The sequence below is a fragment of the Bufo gargarizans genome, chromosome 1, assembly GCF_014858855.1.
Source record: "Bufo gargarizans isolate SCDJY-AF-19 chromosome 1, ASM1485885v1, whole genome shotgun sequence".
In the NCBI taxonomy this organism is placed as follows: domain Eukaryota; kingdom Metazoa; phylum Chordata; class Amphibia; order Anura; family Bufonidae; genus Bufo; species Bufo gargarizans.
In genome coordinates, this window is record NC_058080.1 from 275847822 (window position 1) to 275868423 (window position 20602).

Here is a 20602-nt window from a genome sequence, read left to right on the forward strand (position 1 = left end):
GAGCTGCATGGGGAAAACGGCTACATTTACTACATATGAGAAGATAATTCTGCATCTACTAGAAACCATCAGTGATAATTGTACTGTATCCAGATGCCTTCTGTTTTCACACAAGGCCACTCACCTTAATGGAACCAGAGATGTGTAAAAAAACAAACAAAAAAAAACACACAAAATAGAATATGCTGTGCTTTTTCCTGAACGCAGAGATGATGCACAGACCTATTGAAAAGAATGGGTCACGATTCAGTATGAATACTGTGTTCACTACACGCATCTCATCCAGACGGAAAACTCGCTCATGTGAAAGAGCTCATGGCCTTCAGGAGAATTGCTTAAAAAACCCTATGCAGTGAAAAGGGTTTGACAACATAAGGCTAGTTTCACACTAGCATTAAAACTATCTGGCAAAGGAGTTCATCGTATCACCACCAGGCCCCAGCATACTTACAGATACACACACAAACTATAAGAAAAATATTTATTCACTTTTTTCCAATAAGACCCCATATTAAATATGAACATTAAAAAGCAGTGTTTATCTATAACAGTCTTAACAACACTGAATATAACTCCCTTTAGCATTTGTTGACAGCCCATTTCTGGGTGTCACCAAAGTGCTACCAAACTATGCTATACTGAACTCTCTGCATTCACAGTTTCTGTTAGGAGTGACAGATAATGAAGGTGGGACCTTCGGCTCCCCAATCTGTGTCAAACGTTTGGCAACATTTCAAAGAAAACATATTTTGATCTTTATTAATAAGTACTTTATTAATAGTGGACCTGACGCTGTTCCGTCTCATCATACCTGAAAATGCTATGGTACTTATAGTACAATCAATGTCCTTGAGAAGAAAAAAAGATGGAGTTTATTATATCAACTTAACATTCCTCCGCGGATATGGACATTATCACTCAGTCCTTGCTCAATCAGCTTGATGTCTTCCAAGTCGTCCTTTATTATGCCGATTAAATGGCTCAGTCCTTCTTGCTGTTGCTTTAAGTGCTACATAGATAAGAAAAAAAACAGTCATCCTCTGGGCACATTACACAGGATACAGTAACATTTTACTGAAGAACCCAATCAAGATCCACCTAACAAACTGGTAAAGTAAAGGTGTGTTTAAAGGGAAACTGTCAAAAGCCATCCCACACCGCCAGCAGTGAGTTTCGATTTTCTTAATGCATTTAGATGAGGCAGAAGTATGAAAAATGTTCTTTTATCCTCCGTCCGCACTATTTTCCAGTCAGGCTTGAAGTCAATGGGGAAGCGACCTCCATGCTTCAAGTCAAGGTAACCACGCACCCTTCCCTGCCCCTTCACTGTGACTGACAACGCTTATGCCCGACAGCCGGCTGTCAGTCACAGGCGAAGGGGGCGCGGTTACCTTGAAGCATGGAGGTCGCTGCCCCCTTGACTTCAAGCCCTGACTGGAAAATAGCGCGGACAGAGGATAAAAGAACATTTTTCATACTTCTGCCTCATCTGAATGCAGTAAGAAAATCATCATTAGAAACTCACTGCCGGCAACTTGAAGGTACTGCTGGCGGTTTGGTAGCAGCCGAATAGCATTTCTGTCAATGTGTAGTTTTACGGAGTTCACAGCATGGGGTAAATAACATTACTTTATTTTGCCAGTTGATCCGATTACGACAATATCAAATTTTTATTTTTTTATGTTTTACTAATTTTGCATAATAAAATCACTTTTTTTTAAATGGAAAATCCTTTGTTTTTTTGTGTTACCGTGTTCTAAGACAGACAACACTTTTATTAATCCATCAATGCAGCTGTTTGGGACAGTTTATGCAGGAGGGGCTGCATTTTTTTTTTTATCTGTACCAATACCATTTTCAGGTACACACTTTTTTAATGCTGTTTACACAATTTTTTGGGGAGGTTGAGCAATTCTGCAAGTTTTTAAAATTATTTTTGTTTATGGCATTCACCATTTGGGATTAGTAACGTGATCGTTTTATAGGTCAGGTCGTTATGGACACAGGGGATACCAATCATATGTGGTGTGTTTTAGTTTTTATTTACAATAGTAAAGAACCAGATAAGGGGGAAAAGGTAGATTTTTTTTTTTTACTTGAATTATTTTTAACTTTTTTCCCCTAGTCCCACTAGGAGACTTAAAGACAAACCTCTGAATCGCTGGTGAACTACATTACAATACTTCTGTCAGTTCACACATTAGACCATAACTCTGGAAGGGCCTAATAGTCTTCTGTACATGACCACCATAAAGGACCCTGCAATCACATCGCTGGGGCCTCAATAGGGTAGAGAGAGAGCCTCCACCCTCTGTCAACTACTTTAAAGGGTTTCTACCACCAGAAATACTGTTATGTAGCTGACTGACATTAGCAATGCGCCCATGTCAGCACTACATAACAGTATGTTTCTAATGTTAGTCCCTGCAGCCATTTTTGTTAAAAATGCACTTTTATTATATGCTAATGAGCCTCTAGGTGCTATATGGGTGTAAAATCAGCACCTAGAGGTGCTTCGGTCTTCGGCGCAGTGAGTGAATGATGCGATCCTGGTGCCGGCTTCCTCACTGTGACGTAGTCGGCGCAGGCGCAGTGAGGAAGCCGGCACCAGGATCGCATCATTCACTCACTGCGCCGAAGTGAACGGTGCAGGAGCGGGATTTCGCCAACAATGCAGGAGACAGTGGCATCAATCAAGAGGAGCTGGGCGGGCACAACACAGGACCTGGGTGGAATACAGGGTGAGTGGACGGAGCCTCTAGGTGCTGATTTTACGCCCATATAGCACCTAGAGGCTCATTAGCATATAATAAAAGTGCATTTTTAACAAAAACGGCTGCAGGGACTAACATTAGAAACATACTGTTATGTAGTGCTGACAGTATCGCATCGCTAATGTCAGTCAGCTACATAACAGTATTTCTGGTGGTAGAAACCCTTTAATGTTGCAGTTAATACTGACTGTGGCATCTAGAGGGTGAAACAGGCAGAATCTAAGCCAACTCCAATCTTGGCAGTTGCAGAGAGAGCCCAGCTATATGTTACAGCGGGCCTCAGCTGCAGATTGCATGGGCTACTCAGCACTACAGCACTCATCACCAAGGTTAAAAAATGTTTTAAAAAAAGTCAAACTTGGAGTCACTGCTTTATGCCAAGGATGACAAATTGCCATCTGTTGTGAAAATTGATCCATCTGACTTATCACTGTTGGTCTCCAAAGTTTTGTAGGATTCCATATGTTAGATGCAGGTGCAAACAATGATAGAATAAAACGACTGAAAGGCAAATGCTTAAGCAAAAACATGCATTCTTACCTGCTTAATTTCCCTCAACAGATCTCCATCTACATAGTATTTTTCTTCTGATCGCACTGCCCCAAAGTGATTCTGCATTCTGATCTGTGACATTAGCTCATTGAGTCTACCCTGCAAAGCAAACCCCAACAGTAAAGTCATTCTGTACATACTTTCACAGACATGTTTGCAACAAAATTCAGATATAGAGCAGAAATGGCCATATGGATTTGCTCTCCCATCCACTGACGGTAAAATTCCCAGATACAATAAAATATCTTTATTAATTTCACTAAGAAAAACAGGGGACAGTATTTTGGCAAGTAGCAAAAAAAAGTGTAGGCATCTTATAGATACCATTACATCTACCAAATACATATGAACTGGAGGGATCAGCTACAGGATGTGGTTTAAATTAGCATTAAAGGGGTTCTCTGAGCAACAACAATTATAAGAATGCTGTAAAAAAAAACATACCTACGGCATACATATTAGGACATCGTCAGACATCATCCACAACTCCATCCTCCGTCAGGCAAAACTCCATCAGCCCTCAGACATCAGACAAAACTCCGTCCTCCGTCAGGCAAAACTCCATCAGACATCAGACAAAACTCCGTCTTCCGTCAGACAAAACTCTATCAGCCCTCAGACATCAGACAAAACTCCGTCCTCCGTCACCCAAAACTCCATCAGACCTCAGACATGAGACAAAACTCCGTCCTCCATCAGGCAAAACTCCATCAGACCTCAGACATCAGACACAACTCCGTCCTATGTCACCCAAAACTCCATCAGACCTCAGACATCAGACAAAACTCCGTCCTCCGTCACCCAAAACTCCATCAGACCTCAGACATCAGACAAAACTCCGTCCTATGTCACCCAAAACTCCATCAGACCTCAGACATCAGACAAAACTCCGTCCTCCGTCAGGCAAAACTCCATCAGACCTCAGACATCAGACACAACTCCGTCCTCCGTCACCCAAAACTCCATCAGACCTCAGACATCAGACAAAACTCCGTCCTCCGTCAGGCAAAACTCCATCAGACCTCAGAGACATCAGCTAAAACTCTGTCCTCCCTCAGACATCAGCCAAAACTCCGTCCTCCCTAACTCAAAATACGCCCTACTACACACACTCTTCACCTGACGGAGCTGCTAGCTGCTGGAGAGGCAAAGGACCTGTGATGACGTCATGACCATGTGACGAGTCACGTGTGTGGGAGGGGTCAGATGTGCACAGCAGCTGGTAAAGTGTACAGAACAGTAGCCATCAAATAGAGCTCTGTACTAGAGATGTGTGTGTAACCTGCATGTAGCAGAGCTGTGTACTGTGTTACAGAGATGTGTGTGTAACCTGCATGTAGCAGAGCTGTGTACTGTGTTATAGAGATGTATGTGTAACCTGCATGTAGCAGAGCTGTGTACTGTGTTATAGAGATGTATGTGTAACCTGCATGTAGCAGAGCTGTGTACTGTGTAGCAGATCTGTATGTGTAACCTGCATGTAGCAGAGCTGTGTACTGTGTAGCAGAGCTGTATGTGTAACCTGCATGTAGCAGAGCTGTGTACTGTGTTACAGAGATGTATGTGTAACCTGCATGTAGCAGAGCTGTGTACTGTGTAGCAGATCTGTATGTGTAACCTGCATGTAGCAGAGCTGTGTACTGTGTTACAGAGATGTACGTGTAACCTGCAGGTAGCAGAGCTGTGTACTGTGTAGCAGATCTGTATGTGTAACCTGCATGTAGCAGAGCTGTGTACTGTGTAGCAGAGCTGTATGTGTAACCTGCATGTAGCAGAGCTGTGTACTGTGTTACAGGGATGTATGTGCAACCTGCAGGTAGCAGTGCTGTGTACTGTGTAGCAGAGATGTGTACTGTGTTACAGAGATGTGTGTGTAACCTGCATGTAGCAGAGCTTTGTACTGTGTATATAGAGCAGTGTGTGTAACAGCATGTAGCAGAGCTGTGTACTGTGTTACAGAGATGTGTGTGTAACCTGCATGTAGAAGTGCTGTGTACTGTGTAGTAGAGCTGTATGCGTAACCTGCATGTAGCAGAGCTGTGTACTGTGTTACAGGGATGTATGTGCAACCTGCAGGTAGCAGAGCCGTGTACTGTGTATATAGAGCAGTTTGTCTAACCGCATGTAGCAGAGCTGTGTACTGTGTTACAGAGATGTGTGTGTAACCTGGGAACTATAAAAAAGTGTAAAAAAAAACCCATAAATATTCAGATCACCCCCCTTTTCCCAAAATTAAAATAAAAGACACATCATGGGTTTCGCAATGTGTAAAAACGCCCATTGTATAAAAATATATTCCCCATACGGCAAACAGCAAAACAGAAGAAAAAAAAAAGAGTCCAAATGTCCGATTCGCCGTTTTTGGTCACTTCATTTGCTACAAAAATGTAAATAAAAAGTGATCAAAAAGTCTTAAACACCCCAGAATGGTATCAGTAAAAAGTTCAGATTGCCCCGCAAAAAATGAGCCCCCATCCAGCTCTGTACACATAATTACAAAAAAGTTATGGGGCTCAAAATATGGCGACAAAAAAAATCGGATATTTTAATTTTTTTTATCACTATTAAAACGCAAGAAAAACTATACATATAAGGTATTGCCGGATTCGATCTGACCTGTAGAATAAAAGTAACCAGTCAGTTTTATCGCACATCGAATGTTGTAAATAAAAATCACGTAAAACTGTGGTGGAATTGCTTTTTTTTTCAACAGGAAGAATGGGCAGTTTTACCATCTGAGAAAATAAAGACCCTCATCCATAACTACCACAAAAGACTTCAAGCTGTCATTGATGTTAAAGGGGGCAATACATGGTATTAATAACTGGGGCGTGTAAACTTCTGATCAGGGTCATTTGGGGAGTTTGTGTTGTGATTATGATTTATAAAGAGTAAATGGCTTCAGCCGACCACTAACCGTGAGCGAGAGAAAAGTGTCCGTGTTATCATTCATATTCTCTGCACAATGGTTAAAGGGGTATTCTCATCTTAATGATTACCGGTAAATCTGTTAATGATTTGACAGTGATAATTTTTCTAAATACATTTTATTACCCAATTTCCATCCTTTTTTAGAAAATAAGTCCCCTCTTACCTGATGTTGTCTTTGGCCACCTCTCCTGTCGAATCCAGCCGGGCCACGCTTGCGCAGAAGACGGAAAATTCTCTCCCGGCTGGGCCGCGCAATGTCCTGAACGCGCATGCCGCCGCGCATGTGCCATGATGACTTCTTCCTGGCCAGTATAGTACAGAGCCGCGAATGCGCACGCCGACTCTGTACTATACAGGCCAGGAATAAGTCACCATGGCACATGCGCGGCGCTGTGCGCGTTCAGGACATTGCGCGGCCCGGCCGGGAGAGAATCTTCAGTCTTCTGCGCAAGCGCGGCCCGGCCCGGCCGGGAGAAGAATACAGGAAGTGAACGTCACGCTCAAGGAAGGTAAGTATGAAAAAGGGAAGATGAGAATACCCCTTTAAGAAATCAAATTCTGCAAGGGTATGTAAACTTATCAGCACAACTGTAAGTAGCTGTGTGATATAAATCTGTGGAATATGGGAAGCACAAGAGGATGTGCACCTTAAATCCCATCTTTGTAAGGCCTCTTGCACATGGTCGCTGTGTGCCTGTGGTCGTATTGTGGACCACATACGGCGGTTCCGCAATACACAGGGCACCAGCCGTGTGCATCCCGCATCCGTGATGTCGACCCATTCACTTGAACGGAACAGAAACACGGATCGGATCCCCACAGAAGCACTACAGAGTGCTTCCGTGGTGTTTCTGGCCTTGCCTCCGCACAGCAAAAAAGTAGAACATATTCACGGACCTATTCAAGTTGAATGGGTCTGGATCTGTCCCGGCCGCTGCACGCACGTTGCCCGTGCATTGGGGACTGCAAATTGCTCTCCCCAATGCACGGAATGGACCAACAACGTTCATGTGCAAGAGGCCTAACACTTGTGATCTGTGTGAAGCGGCATATATGCATTCATGTTGCATGTATTTATTAATTAGGGTTACCAATTCTGAGTAACTCGGAGTGACAGGAGATTTACAGAATCAGATTTATTTTTTTTGTCGTCATATTTTGAGCTCTATAACTTTTTTGTAATTATGTGTATGGAGCTGGATGGGGGCTCATTTTTTGCGGGGCAATCTGAACTTTTCACTGATACCATTCTGGGGTGTTTAAGACTTTTTGATCACTTTTTATTTACATTTTTGTAGCAAATGAAGTGACCAAAAACGGCGAATCGGACATTTGGACTCTTTTTTTTCTTCTGTTTTGCCGTTTGCCGTATGGGGAATATATTTTTATACAATAGGTGTTTTTACACATTGCGACACCCATGATGTGTATTTTTTTAGTTCTTTTATTTTCATTTTGGGAAAAGGGGGGTGATCTGAATTTTTATGTTTTATTTTACACTTTTTTATAGTTCCCAGGTTACACACACATCTGTTACACAGTAAAAAGCTCTGCTACATGCGGTTACACACACATCTCTGTAACACAGTACACAGCACTGCTACATGCAGGTTGCACATACATCCCTGTAACACAGTACACAGCCTGCTACATGCAGGTTACACATACAGCTCCGCTACACAGCACACAGCTGCTACATGCAGATTACACATACAGCTCTGCTACACAGTACACAGCTCTGCTACATTCAGGTTACAAATACAGCTCTATTACACAGTACACAGCACTGCTACATGCAGGTTACACATACAGCTCTGCTACACAGTACACAGCTCTGCTACATGCAGGTTACACATACAGCTCTGCTACACAGTACACAGCTCTGCTACATGCATGTTACACATACAGCTCTGCTACACAGTACACAGCTCTGCTACATGCAGGTTACACATACAGATCTGCTACACAGTACACAGCTCTGCTACCTGCAGGTTACACATACATCTCTGTAACACAGTACACAGCTCTGCTACATGCAGGTTACACATACAGCTCTACTACACAGTACACAGCACTGCTACATGCAGGTTACACATACAGCACTGCTACACAGTACACGGCTCTGCTACATGCAGGTTACACATACAGCTCTGCTACACAGTACACAGCTCTGCTACATGCAGGCTACACATACAGATCTGCTACACAGTACACAGCTCTGCTACCTGCAGGTTACACATACAGATCTGCTACACAGTACACAGCTCTGCTACCTGCAGGTTACACATACATCTCTGTAACACAGTACACAGCTCTGCTACATGCAGGTTACACATACAGCTCTACTACACAGTACACAGCACTGCTACATGCAGGTTACACATACAGCACTGCTACACAGTACACAGCTCTGCTACATGCAGGTTACACATACAGATCTACTACCTGCAGGTTACACATACAGATCTGCTACACAGTACACAGCTCTGCTACCTGCAGGTTACACATACAGATCTGCTACCTGCAGGTTACACATACATCTCTGTAACACAGTACACAGCTCTGCTACATGCAGGTTACACATACATCTCTGTAACACAGTACACAGCTCTGCTACCTGCAGGTTACACATACATCTCTGTAACACAGTACACAGCTCTGCTACATGCAGGTTACACATACATCTCTGTAACACAGTACACAGCTCTGCTACATGCAGGTTACACACACACACATCTCTAGTACAGAGCTCTATTTGATGGCTACTGTTCTGTACACTCTACCAGTTGCTATGCACATCTGACCCCTCCCACACACGTGACTCGTCACATGGTCATGACGTCATCACAGGTCCTTTGCCTCTCCAGCAGCTAGCAGCTCCGTCAGGTGAAGAGTGTGTGTAGTAGGGCGTATTTTGAGTTAGGGAGGACGGAGTTTTGGCTGATGTCTGAGGGAGGACAGAGTTTTGTCTGATGTCTGAGGTCTGATGGAGTTTTGCCTGACGGAGGACGGAGTTTTGTCTGATGTCCGAGGTCTGATGGAGTTTTGCCTGACGGAGGACGGAGTTTTGTCTGATGTCTGAGGTCTGATGGAGTTTTGGGTGACGGAGGACGGAGTTTTGTCTGATGGAGTTTTGCCTGACGGAGGACGGAGTTTTGTCTGATGTCTGAGGTCTGATGGAGTTTTGGGTGACGGAGGACGGAGTTGTGTCTGATGTCTGAGGTCTGATGGAGTTTTGCCTGACGGAGGATGGAGTTGTGGATGATGTCTGAGGGCTGATAGAGTTTTGCCTGACGGAGGATGGAGTTGTGGATGATGTCTGACGATGTCCTAATATGTATGCCGTACATACCCACCCAACTGATCCCCTGCCGCTCCCATTCTGACACATCTCTACATCCTGGTGCCTCTCAATCACCGGACGCTGCAGTGACATGCCTCAACCAATGACTGGATGAAAGGTCATTTCTTGCGTGACGAGGGGCACCAGGAGTTAGAGACTGGTAGGAGATCAGGAAGCATCAGAGTATATTTACCATACAAACGCTAGCAATAAGCATTCAATAAAACATTTTAATATAATGACTGACTAGCTTTAAAAGTGATGTACTCCAGCATGCTCCATTCTTTTTTTTTTTTTTTTTTTTTAGAGAGTTCTGAGAAAAGCCAAGCAAGTGCATATCTTGGGAGTTGTAGTTTTACCACCGCTGGAGTGCCGGAGTTTAGCCATCACAGGGCTAGGATTACCTTGAACTGAGTGGGTGCATTGAGTTCAGACTGGATAGTGTCTAGCTGCACACGAAGCTGTTCCTCCTCTGCTTGGATGGCAAACCCACTCTTCCGCTGAATTTCTTGCTTTATTAAAACCTGTTTAAAAATGAAAAGCTACATTTTAACTCTGCATTATCACAATAATACTAACTTCACATACTTTCCCATATTCAATACTGATGTCATCCGCTGTATTTTCTTCAGGATTTTTAGCACTGCTGCATTAGGGCTATTATCGAGTACAGTTAAGCCACAGTGCATAGAGAAAGTGTGAGGTAAACTGAAATCCAACTCTGGTCTTAAACCCAGACACGGGCTGCTATTTCTTCCCATGCTCTACCTGTCAGTTCTGCATGTTTAGATGCGTGGTGTGTATTAGCACAGGCTCTATAAGAGATCAGTGCAACTCAGGGTATGTTCACATATGTATTTCCAAATCTGACAGGCTCTTTTGACCAACTGACCAGACCCGGCCTAGCTGGATAATGTCGAGCATGCCCGGATCCTCATCGACTATAAAGGGATCCAGCTGTTTTCCAGCTAAATGTCAGCTTTCGGATGGACAAACTGTCATGCATGCACAAATTTATGTCAGGCCGAAACCTGGTATTTATGCTGAAAAGCTGCCGGATCCCTTTATAGTCAATGGAGTCTGGAGGTACACAACATTGCAGGATTTTTAAAGGTAGCACTGAGAGGTTGATCATCAGGTAATGTCACACAACATATGGTGAGCCAAATGAGGCTCAATATAGGGGACCCTCAGGGGGTAAAATTACACTTCTGGAAAGAGTAAAGCCATCACTGACCTTAGACATACATATATGTGAATGCCATTGCTTAGCTGGATAACATAACCTAAGTCATAGAGGAGTTTTTAGTAAATGGAGACCTACCAGTAGATATGATCACCTGACCTTACAGAACCAATTTCTAAGGAGTCGTGACTGAGAGACTCTGATGACATGTCAGCTTCCGAGATTGGTCAGAGGCATTTTTGTGATGGAAATTTTGTGCCGTTCAAAATCACCACATACAACATCTACTGCACTTCATTATTGTGGCAGTTATATGTGTGCACAGTATCTGGCATTTTGCATCCACCCAAGATCCTTATGGCAACACGCAAAATATCATCAGCAGTACAAGCCTTAGGCAGTGAGCTGTGAATGACTGTACATAACCTTGCTCCCATCCAATAGTAGCATGCTACTAAATAAACATGCCGATTTGTACCTGGAGGACTCTGTGGGAAAGTTCCATTAGTTTCCGTTTGTACTGTGCAATTTTTGCCATTGTGGTTGCCTGATTTTTCTGTAACTCACTTATGTCTTCAGATATAATCTAGAATTGGAGATAAAACAGTGTGAGGCAACAGCGAAATAGCTGTAAATTGTCTTTAAAAGATAAAATACTGTGGAACTGACATCCAGCCTGGACTGGTGCTGCTTTGTCATCTGATCTTGTACTTTTAGTCTTCTGAGAAGTTCCTTGAAGCTGACCATAGCAACAGGAATCAGTCTATAAACCAAAAAGAATCACAAGAAGACATGTCACTCAACATAATACTTCAGTAACCACTGAATCCATGAATAAACAGGAAAATCGAGGTTAATCTTTATAATTATGTAATCTTGAATCTTTGTTTTATGACTTGTATTTGGTATACCTTTTATTTATATGTACTCCAGGTACTAAAAAAAGCTTGTAAAAATATATATTTTTTAAATCTTATAATTGAAAACTACAATAAAAAGAATATATATATATATACACATATATATAATTTTTTTAAAAAGGATTGGGCTCGTTTCACACTAGCAGCAGCCTTCCAGATAGCTCTGCATTTGCTGGAATGCTGCTGGATCTTCGCTGGTCCCCATTATAGTGAATGGGGCTGGATGGAGCCTTAAAAGCTTCTGGCAATGCCAGAATACAGAGCCACTGCTAGTGTGAAACTAGCCTTATACGGTACTGGAAATACATGGCTGCTCTTACAGTAACAATGTCACCCTCTCCATGGTTTGTGTCTGGTATCGCAGCTCTGCTTCACTGAAGTGAATACGACTTGAGCTGAAATAGCACAAACAACCTGTGGACAAGTGTGGCACTTGCTTTTGGAAGAAAGCAGCCATGTTTTACTAATACTGTACAATACAATGACCGCTACATACATGGCAGTAGATCAATGCAAGAATCCTGTTATAATGCAGAATCACCAAGCACAGGTTATCTATACAGTTCTCTTCAGCGAGCAGTTGTCCATTCTATGAACAAAATAAGAGATCCCTTATCTAGTAGATGCACAGATTTTTATGGATATACTTCAGAATTTAAAGTCAGAACTTTTGAGTAACATTTTAGAATGTACAAAAAGGAGAAAATAGACAATTTTAAAAACATTAAAAAAAATACATTTAAACTGTAAAAGTATGATAAAAAGGTGAAAATGAATTGTAAGAAAAACAAAAATAGCAACTAATTCTCAGATCAATGGCATCTTTTCATATGAGCAGCTTTAGTGGCTACTAAAGAACAAAAGGGGTCATTTATTAAGACTGGCGTTTTAGACGTCAGTCTTAATAACCCCTGCGCTGGATCCGCCAAAGTTATGAAGAGTTACCGACATCTATATAACTTCAACGCACCCACCGCTGGACTAAATGTACCTTCCTTGCTGGCTTAAATTTAGGCTATTTTATAGGCCTAAAACAGGCGTGGAAAATGATAAACGAGACTGGCCTGTTGGCCGTCCCCTTCCACACCCATGCCCCCCTTTTTTTTTTTTTTTACTTTGTGTGAGCGTGGAAAAGTGCCAAATTGCAGCACAAATAACCTTTACGCGGCGATCTGCGAAACTGGCATATATCTTATAGTAAATGACCCCCATAGTCCGTACAGTAGAGTCAGCAGCGCCTGGCACAGCAGCACACAGTCCAAGGAAAGTCTATGGTGTTGGCTACAAGCCCACCAGATGTAGACTCCAAACCAGCCACCTTAATACAAGCCAGTCTTTAAAAATTTTTGGTTTAGGATAGAATTTATGTATAATAAACTGCAAAGACTTTTACATCATTTTCATCTTTGCAAGGTAAAGATGTAAATGAAGTACGCAAAAAACAAATATGGGACATATAGGTCAAGCTGTGGATATAATAATATGCAGCATGCACTCAAATCTACCCTGATATTTCGTTTTTGTTAAAACCAATTCACCTGGTTTATATTTTGCATTAAATTCAAATTCTACGCTGAAATATCCACAATGAATTAGTTAATTTGCTGTGTGTGAACAAAGCCTTGGTGTCCTGTAAGAAGAAAGAACTTATTGGGGTATACTCAACAAGATGTCATGAAATGGCAAAACCATGTAAAGGTCAGACGCAGTGTAGCTCCAGGTATTAACTGTAGAGCCCACATAAATTCTGGATTATTGCTATATACAAGCGTTTGTAAGAAACAGATGATGGAAAAAAGGCTGCAATAAAAACACTCACCTATCTGGATCAGGATTATCAATTTTTGCTTGATCCCAAATGACTGGATCCACACCTTGAAATAAATGAATATATTAATTTAGTACCCCCTTTATTACATAGACAACCCATATAAAAGGTCTTCGCATTGTAAATGCGGACGCTTGGTCTGCATAGTGGGAAAGCACGGTAGACCTTACTGATATGGTTAAAAATTAGAATGGGTACACCATAAAACCCAGGATGGAAGCTACATTGTGTATCTAGGTGGAGTTCACACTGAAAAAGTATTAGATGGAAACGATAAATCACCCAAATGTGGCCACACACCTTAGATAGCGGTTGGCCGAATTATTGGTTGGCCAACAAAACAACTATTCCTCCAACATAGATGCATTCTGGACTTGGCTGAGTGTATGTGTTCTCAACGGATATGGGAGGAAAAACCTGTGGCCAGACAACCACTTAACTCCCTTGACAACAGAACATTAGACATGTTGAAAAATCCTTCTTTCTCCTGACATCTGCAGCTGAGGGGGAGTTGGGACACCACCCATACACATTAGATGGTGGTCCTGTCCTACCAAAATCATCAGGTCCAACTGATGTCGTTCTAATGTGTATGGCCACCTTTACTCAGAGGTGTATCAAGCAAATGCTCCATTCACACGTCCGTAATAATGGGTCCACATCCGTTCAGCAAATTGCAGAACGGGTGCGGATCCATTCATTCACCATGGTGACGGAATGAATGCAGACAGCACACAGTGTGCTGTCCGCATCAGCATTTCTGGGGCACGCCGCCAATCTTCCGGTCCGCGGATCTGGAAAAAAAAAAAAAATAGAATGTGTCCTATTCTTGTCTGCAATTACGGACAAGAATAGGCATGTCTATGGGGGTGCCAGCCGGGTGTATTGCGGATCCGCAATGCACTACGGACGTGTGAATGGACCCTAAGAGATATAGATCATGCAAGCAGGAAAACATAATGGATTATTGGCCCTGCCATTAAATAAGAGTCCTTACCAGCTGGTGGATTGTGAAGAAGCTGTTTAATCTGTGCAGGGGATAGCTCTGTTCTAGCAATGGTTAAAGTGACTCCAAGCTGCTGCAAGTTGGACTTGACATTGGCCTGCTCAAAGTGGCCGTTTAAAGCTGTAGCCGGAACTCTTCTGGAGGTGCCATTTGGCGAGCGCTCCACTACATAGATGATCACTTCAGTTCTAGAAAGTAAAGAGAAAGTCTTCAACCCAAAGCAATTACATTATTCATATTAAGGAGGAACTCCTCCTGTAACAGTGTACAGAGAATATAATGGAGCTTCCAGAAGACAGTTACATTAAACAGGAAACAGACTAGGAAGCCAAAGTGAAGTAAGTGGACTTCATGGGCGTTATTTATTGCAGCATAGTCCAATTCTACATCTGAACACCGATCTTAGGTGTGGTATCACTCTACATACAGCAACCTATACATGGCTCCATAAAGCATCCTTCCCGGTGCTGCTCCCTAGGAACAATCCATATTAAGCTGCCAATATATTTGTCAATTGGGCCAGCAATCCCCTATGTTCAACGATTAGCAATCTGGTTAAAGGGGTTTTCTGAGAAAAATAACTTAAGGAAAGACCCCTAGCCTGCATCACCTCCCAAAGAGAGTCATATTTGCTTGCTTGCTTCTGCGTTCCTGAACGCTGGCTCCAGGTTCTATATTTTCTGGTCCCTGGCTTGTTCCTTCTGGATGGAGCATGGATATGGTTATATGCTCTGTTGAGGCCAATTACTGGCCTCAGTAGCAGATGTGGCCAAGAAAACAAGCTGAGGACCGGAAAACAGAAAGACAGGAGCCAGTGTACATATTGACTCTTCTGGGAGGCTATGCAGGCTAGGTGCTCCCCAGAAAACCCTCAGTGTGTAGCAGTTCCTGATGCAGTCTTATAGAAGTCCTGCAGAGAACACATGGATTAATCACTTGCTAATATCACAAAACCTTCAAATAGTCAATGTGTGTATAAATGAGTGACAACACTATATCTGACCACTATATGGCTTTTATACAATTTTTCCCGTCTAAAGGCTGCATCACAGTTGTCCCTGAGATGCTGGAGTGGAGACTAGCGGGCCATCATGTCTATGAATAGAATACAAAGACCGCTCGAATCTCTATGCATTTTCTTCCTCTTCACCCCCCTCCTTTCCATAGACTATTGGATGACTTAATCTGAACATTCAATGAGCAGAAAGCCTGTCCTGGTCTCACAAGATGGATTTCTCACATTTCAGAGAGAAAGTCGGTTTAGAAAGGGGTGGAGGAGAAAACGGCTGATAACTCTACGACACAGCATTTTCTTCAATTTTTCAGACTCCTGTCTGGACAATTTCATACATATGGTGTTCATAGTGTAATGCGGTGTTTGCCAACTAGTAGATCCGGGGCCACATGTGTCACTAGGACTACTGTGTTCTAGTGACATCAGTGTCATAGTAATAATGAAGCATGGCATCAGGGTCAAAACCACACCACTGGCACTTAATGAGACTTGGTTATACATTTAGAGTGGTCTCGCACAACTTAGATATTAACCCCTTAAGGACATAGGACGTACCGGTACGCCCTATTTCCAGAGTCCTTAAGGACCGAGGACGTACCGGTACGTCCTGACTTAAAAATGTAATTCCGGCGCCGCGGGGGTTAATCGGAACGGGATTTCGGCTGAAATCATTCAGCTGGCATCCCGTAACAACGCAGGGGCGGGGGGGTTGGGGGGGGGGGGGGGGGTCATTGGACCCCCCCGTATCAGCGATCGCAGAAAACCGCAGGTCAATTCAGAACTGCGGTTTTCTGCGTTTCCGGTCCATTCGGGTGTCCTGTGACCCGATGAACCGGAAAAAGACTGCGATCGGTGTGCCGTAATTTTACACCACCAATCGCAGTCCGAGGATTTGAGGAGGCGGTGCTGGCCCTGGTGCTATACACCGCTGTCCAGGGTGCTGATTGGTGCAGGGGAGAGGGGCACGAGATTCAAACTTCCTGCGCTCCTCTCTCCCCTCCTCTTCCTGTTCTGCACGAGCACCCGGCAGCATCGTCCAGTACCAGCTCCTGTGTCCCCCTAATCGCCATCCATCACCCTCCTGCACCCATCGCCACCCAGGTAGGTTAGGGTCAGTGAGGGAGAGTACTTTTATTCCAAACTTCCATCTATCCATCTAACCCTAACCCCGACTCCCCCTGCCACTTGCCCGCCCACCAACTGTTATAATCCCCAACAGTCCACTAGAGAACATAAAACACTATGGCTCTCAGACTTTGGAGACACGAAAACAATTTTTCTTTCCCCCAAAAATATTAGTTTTAGTGCAGGCATCCTCAAACTGCGGCCCTCCAGATGTTGTAAAACTAACTCCCAGCATGCCCAGAAAACCTACAGCCATCATCAGGGCATGGTGGGAATTGTAGTTTTACAACATCTGGAGGACAGCAGTTTTAGGATGCCTGCTTAGTGTCTCTAAAGTCTGAGAGCCATACATATTGGGCATCGTCGCGTGCGTAAAAGTAGTCGCTATAAAAATAACTTTTTACCAAACGCCTCGGCTGAACGGTGTTAAAAATATAAAATAAAAACAGTGCCAAAATACTTATTTTTGGGCAAAATTTCAATTTAAATCCATTTTGCCGGTAATAAAGCAAGGGTTAACAGCCAAACAAAACTAAACATTTATTGCCCCAATTCTGTAGTTTGCAGAAACACCCCATATGTGGTCGTAAATGGCTATATAGCCGCACGGCAGGGCATGGAACGAAGGGAACTCCATACGGTTTCTGGAAGGCAGATTTTGATGGACATTTTTTTTTTTTACACCATGTCCCATTAGAAGCCCCCCCTGATGTAGCCTAGACTAGAAACTCCAAAAAAGTGACCCCATCTAAGAAACTACACCCCTCAAGGTATTCAAAAGTTACTTTACAAACTATGTTAACCCTTTAGGTGTTCCACAAAACTAAATAGCGAATGTAGAAACAATTTTAGAATTTAATTTTTTTGTTACATTGCCTCAAAAAAGAGTAATATAGAGCAACCAAAAATCAAATTTACCCCAAAAATTGTCCCAAAACAACAACCACCTTATCCCGTAGTTTCCTAGATGGGGTCACTTTTATGGAGTTTCTACTCTAGGGGTGCATCAGGGGGCTTGAAAGGGTACATGGTGTAAATAAACCAGTCCAGCAAAATCTGCCTTCCAAAAACCATATGACGTTCCTCTTCTTCTATGTCCTGCCGTTTAGCCAAATAGTAGTTTACGACCACATATGGGGTGTTTCTGCAAACTACAGAATCAGGGCAACCCATTTTGAGTGTTTGGCAGTTAACCCTCGTTTTACTCCTGGAAAAAACTGATTATATTGGAAAATTTTCCAAAAAATAGAAATTTCAAAATTGTTTCTCCATCTACCATTAACTCTTGTGGAACACCTAAAGGGTTAACAAAGTTTGTAAACCCAGTTTTGAATACCTTGAGGGGTGTACTTTCTTAGATGGAGTCACTTTTTTGAAATTTCTATTCTAGGGGTGCAACAGGGGGGCTTCAAATGGGACATGGTATAAACAAAACCAGTCCTGCAAAATCTGCCTTCCAAAACCCATATGGTGTTCCCCTCCTTCTATGTGCTACCGTTCGGACAAACAGTAGTTTACGACCACATATGGGGTGTTTTTGCAAACTACAGAATCAGGGCAACCCATTTTGAGTGTTGTTTGGCAGTTAACCCTTGTTTTACTCCTGGAAAAAATTGATTATATTGGAAAATTTTCCAAAAAATAGAAATTTCAAAATTGTTTCTCCATCTGCCATTAACTCTTGTGGAAGACCTAAAGGGTTAATAAAGTTTGAAAAAACAGTTTTGAATACCTTGAGGGGTGTAGTTTCTAGAATGGGGTCATTTTTGGGAGGTTTCTATTATCTAAGCCTCACAATATGACTTCAAACCTGAACTGGTCCATAAAAAGTGGGATTTTGAAGATTTCTCAAAAATTTCAAAATTTGCTTCTAAACTTCTAAGCCTTGTAACATCCCCAAAAAACGAGATTTTTGTATAACTTACCAGTAAAATCTCTTTCTCGCTCTTTCCTTGGGGGACACAGAAGACCTTGGGTATAGCTCATCTCCATAGGAGGCGTGACACTAAGTGAAAACTGTTAAGCCCCTCCTCCACAGCTATACCCTCAGCCTGGAGAGAGAGACTGCCAGTTGCGTGTCCAAGCAGTGAGAAAAGGCAAAGTCCAACAAGGAACCAACAAGCCAACTACCCAACGGGTAACAAAAACTCGGAAAACGCACAGAGAAAAAACAATTAATGGGTGGGTGCTGTGTCCCCCAAGGAAAGAGCGAGAAAGAGATTTTACTGGTAAGTTATACAAAAATCTCGTTTTCTCGCCCAGTTTCCTTGGGGGACACAGAAGACCTTGGGACGTTCAAAAGCAGTCCAAAAGGGGGAGGGACCACAACACCAAGGCGAAGCACCCGAAAGGCATCAATGAACCGCCGCCTGTAAACCCAGGCGGGGTAAGGCAGCATCTGCCAAAGTCAGAGTATGCACCCTGTAGAACTCAGAAAGGCGTGCAAGGCAGACCTGTGGCCACCGTGCCCAAATGCACGGCCGAAGCCCAATGCCTCCGGCCCAGGAGGCACCGACCGCTCTGGTGAAAGGAACGGTGACACCAAAGACAGAATCCTGCCCTAGGTGCGGTAACCTCAGCAATAGCCAACCTGATCAAGCGGAGGAAAACCACCCTGGAGTCTGCCAACCCTATGCACAGACCTCCTGGAAACCCAAGAGGCCGAACGACTGCAAGAGTCGGAGATCTCCAAGTAAACAACGGCCAGGCCCAAACAACGTCCAAATAGGTGAGGTGTTGAAGCGAAGGCAACACCACCTTCAGAAGGAAGGAAGGAAGGAAGAAACGAGATGCAGAACAGCCCTGTCCTGGAAAGGACAGAAAACTCATAACAAAAAAAGGGGGCCATGCCGGCACCCGTCAGAGACACGACTGATACGGAACACAACCGTACAGGACAGAAGGATAGAGTGAACTCCTGTAACAGCTCCAAGGGCAAGATTGGAGCGCCGAGAGCTCTGGATATAGTCCCCAGGGCGGTACCGAAGGACAGCACAGAGGAACCAAAGAGCCACTCCGAGGAAGAAGGTCTTGGCAGGCCCAGAGGGTCGGGAACGCTGGAAGAGGAAGAACAGCGCCGACACTTGACACCTCAACCAAAAGACAGAACCATGGGGAAAGAACTTCAGAGTGGGGAATGCACAGCTTTCCACAGAACCCCAGACAAAAAACCCTAAATCTTACGACAGAACCTGGACGAGACACAGCCAGGAGTGGACAGCAGTGAACCCGCTGGAGTCGCCTGGCAAGCAGGCGAAACCCAATGAGAACAGGCGCAGACCAGTAACACGGGCAGAAGGGTCGACAAAACTAGCCCCGTCGGCCCCGAACAACGTTGACCCGCATCCACCCGAATGGGGAGCAGAAGGACAGATGCAAAGACCCAAAAGGATCCGCCAGACGCCAGGAGAAGGCAGGCTAAAGACCATGCTGATGTAACCACGTTGAACAGCCCCTGTGTGGGATCAAAGGACAATCTGAACCGAAAAGGTAGTCCCCCCAAGTTACCGAGAAGGTAAGTCTACATCAGGACCATCGTCTTAGAACGGGCCACGCAATCTGCACCCAGCGGGAGGACAGAACGTGGTAGACTCGGTAAATAAGCACACAGCTAATACAGCCAGCGCGAACAAGGGAGACAGTACGAGGCCAAAAGGAACACCGGAACCATCCACAGGAACAACCAGGCTCACCCCAGAGGGGAGGACAGTGAAAACACAGCCTCCGTAGTCTTGTGGGAAGCCACATCGGAGTGATCTGTATAGAGCGGGAGCCAAACAAAGCCGGCGAAAAGAGGCAGTCGAGACAGAGGCCGACATAACACCCTCCAACCGAAAGGAGGAGGAGTGGGCAACAGGGAAGCCATAAGACAGCTCAAAAACAGAACCCGCTACACTGTGAGACGCCCGGTCCACCGCCTCGC

At 43.8% G+C, this 20602-nt stretch overlaps 1 protein-coding gene across 2 annotated transcripts in view; it reads right to left on the reverse strand.

Annotated features, from left to right (window-relative positions):
* Positions 1 to 467: 467 nt before the first annotated feature.
* The window catches only part of NUP54 (nucleoporin 54), a 70909-nt gene continuing 50774 nt past the window's right edge, over positions 468 to 20602 (reverse strand). For both annotated transcript variants that reach the window (XM_044303598.1, XM_044303607.1), the window contains 7 exons: positions 14532 to 14728; positions 13526 to 13580; positions 11456 to 11549; positions 11265 to 11372; positions 10005 to 10124; positions 3315 to 3425; positions 468 to 1009 (listed from right to left, as the gene is read on the reverse strand). In XM_044303598.1, coding sequence (XP_044159533.1) covers positions 881 to 1009; positions 3315 to 3425; positions 10005 to 10124; positions 11265 to 11372; positions 11456 to 11549; positions 13526 to 13580; positions 14532 to 14728 — 814 coding nt within the window. In that variant the 3' untranslated portion in view covers positions 468 to 880. The remainder of the gene's footprint in view (positions 1010 to 3314; positions 3426 to 10004; positions 10125 to 11264; positions 11373 to 11455; positions 11550 to 13525; positions 13581 to 14531; positions 14729 to 20602) is intronic.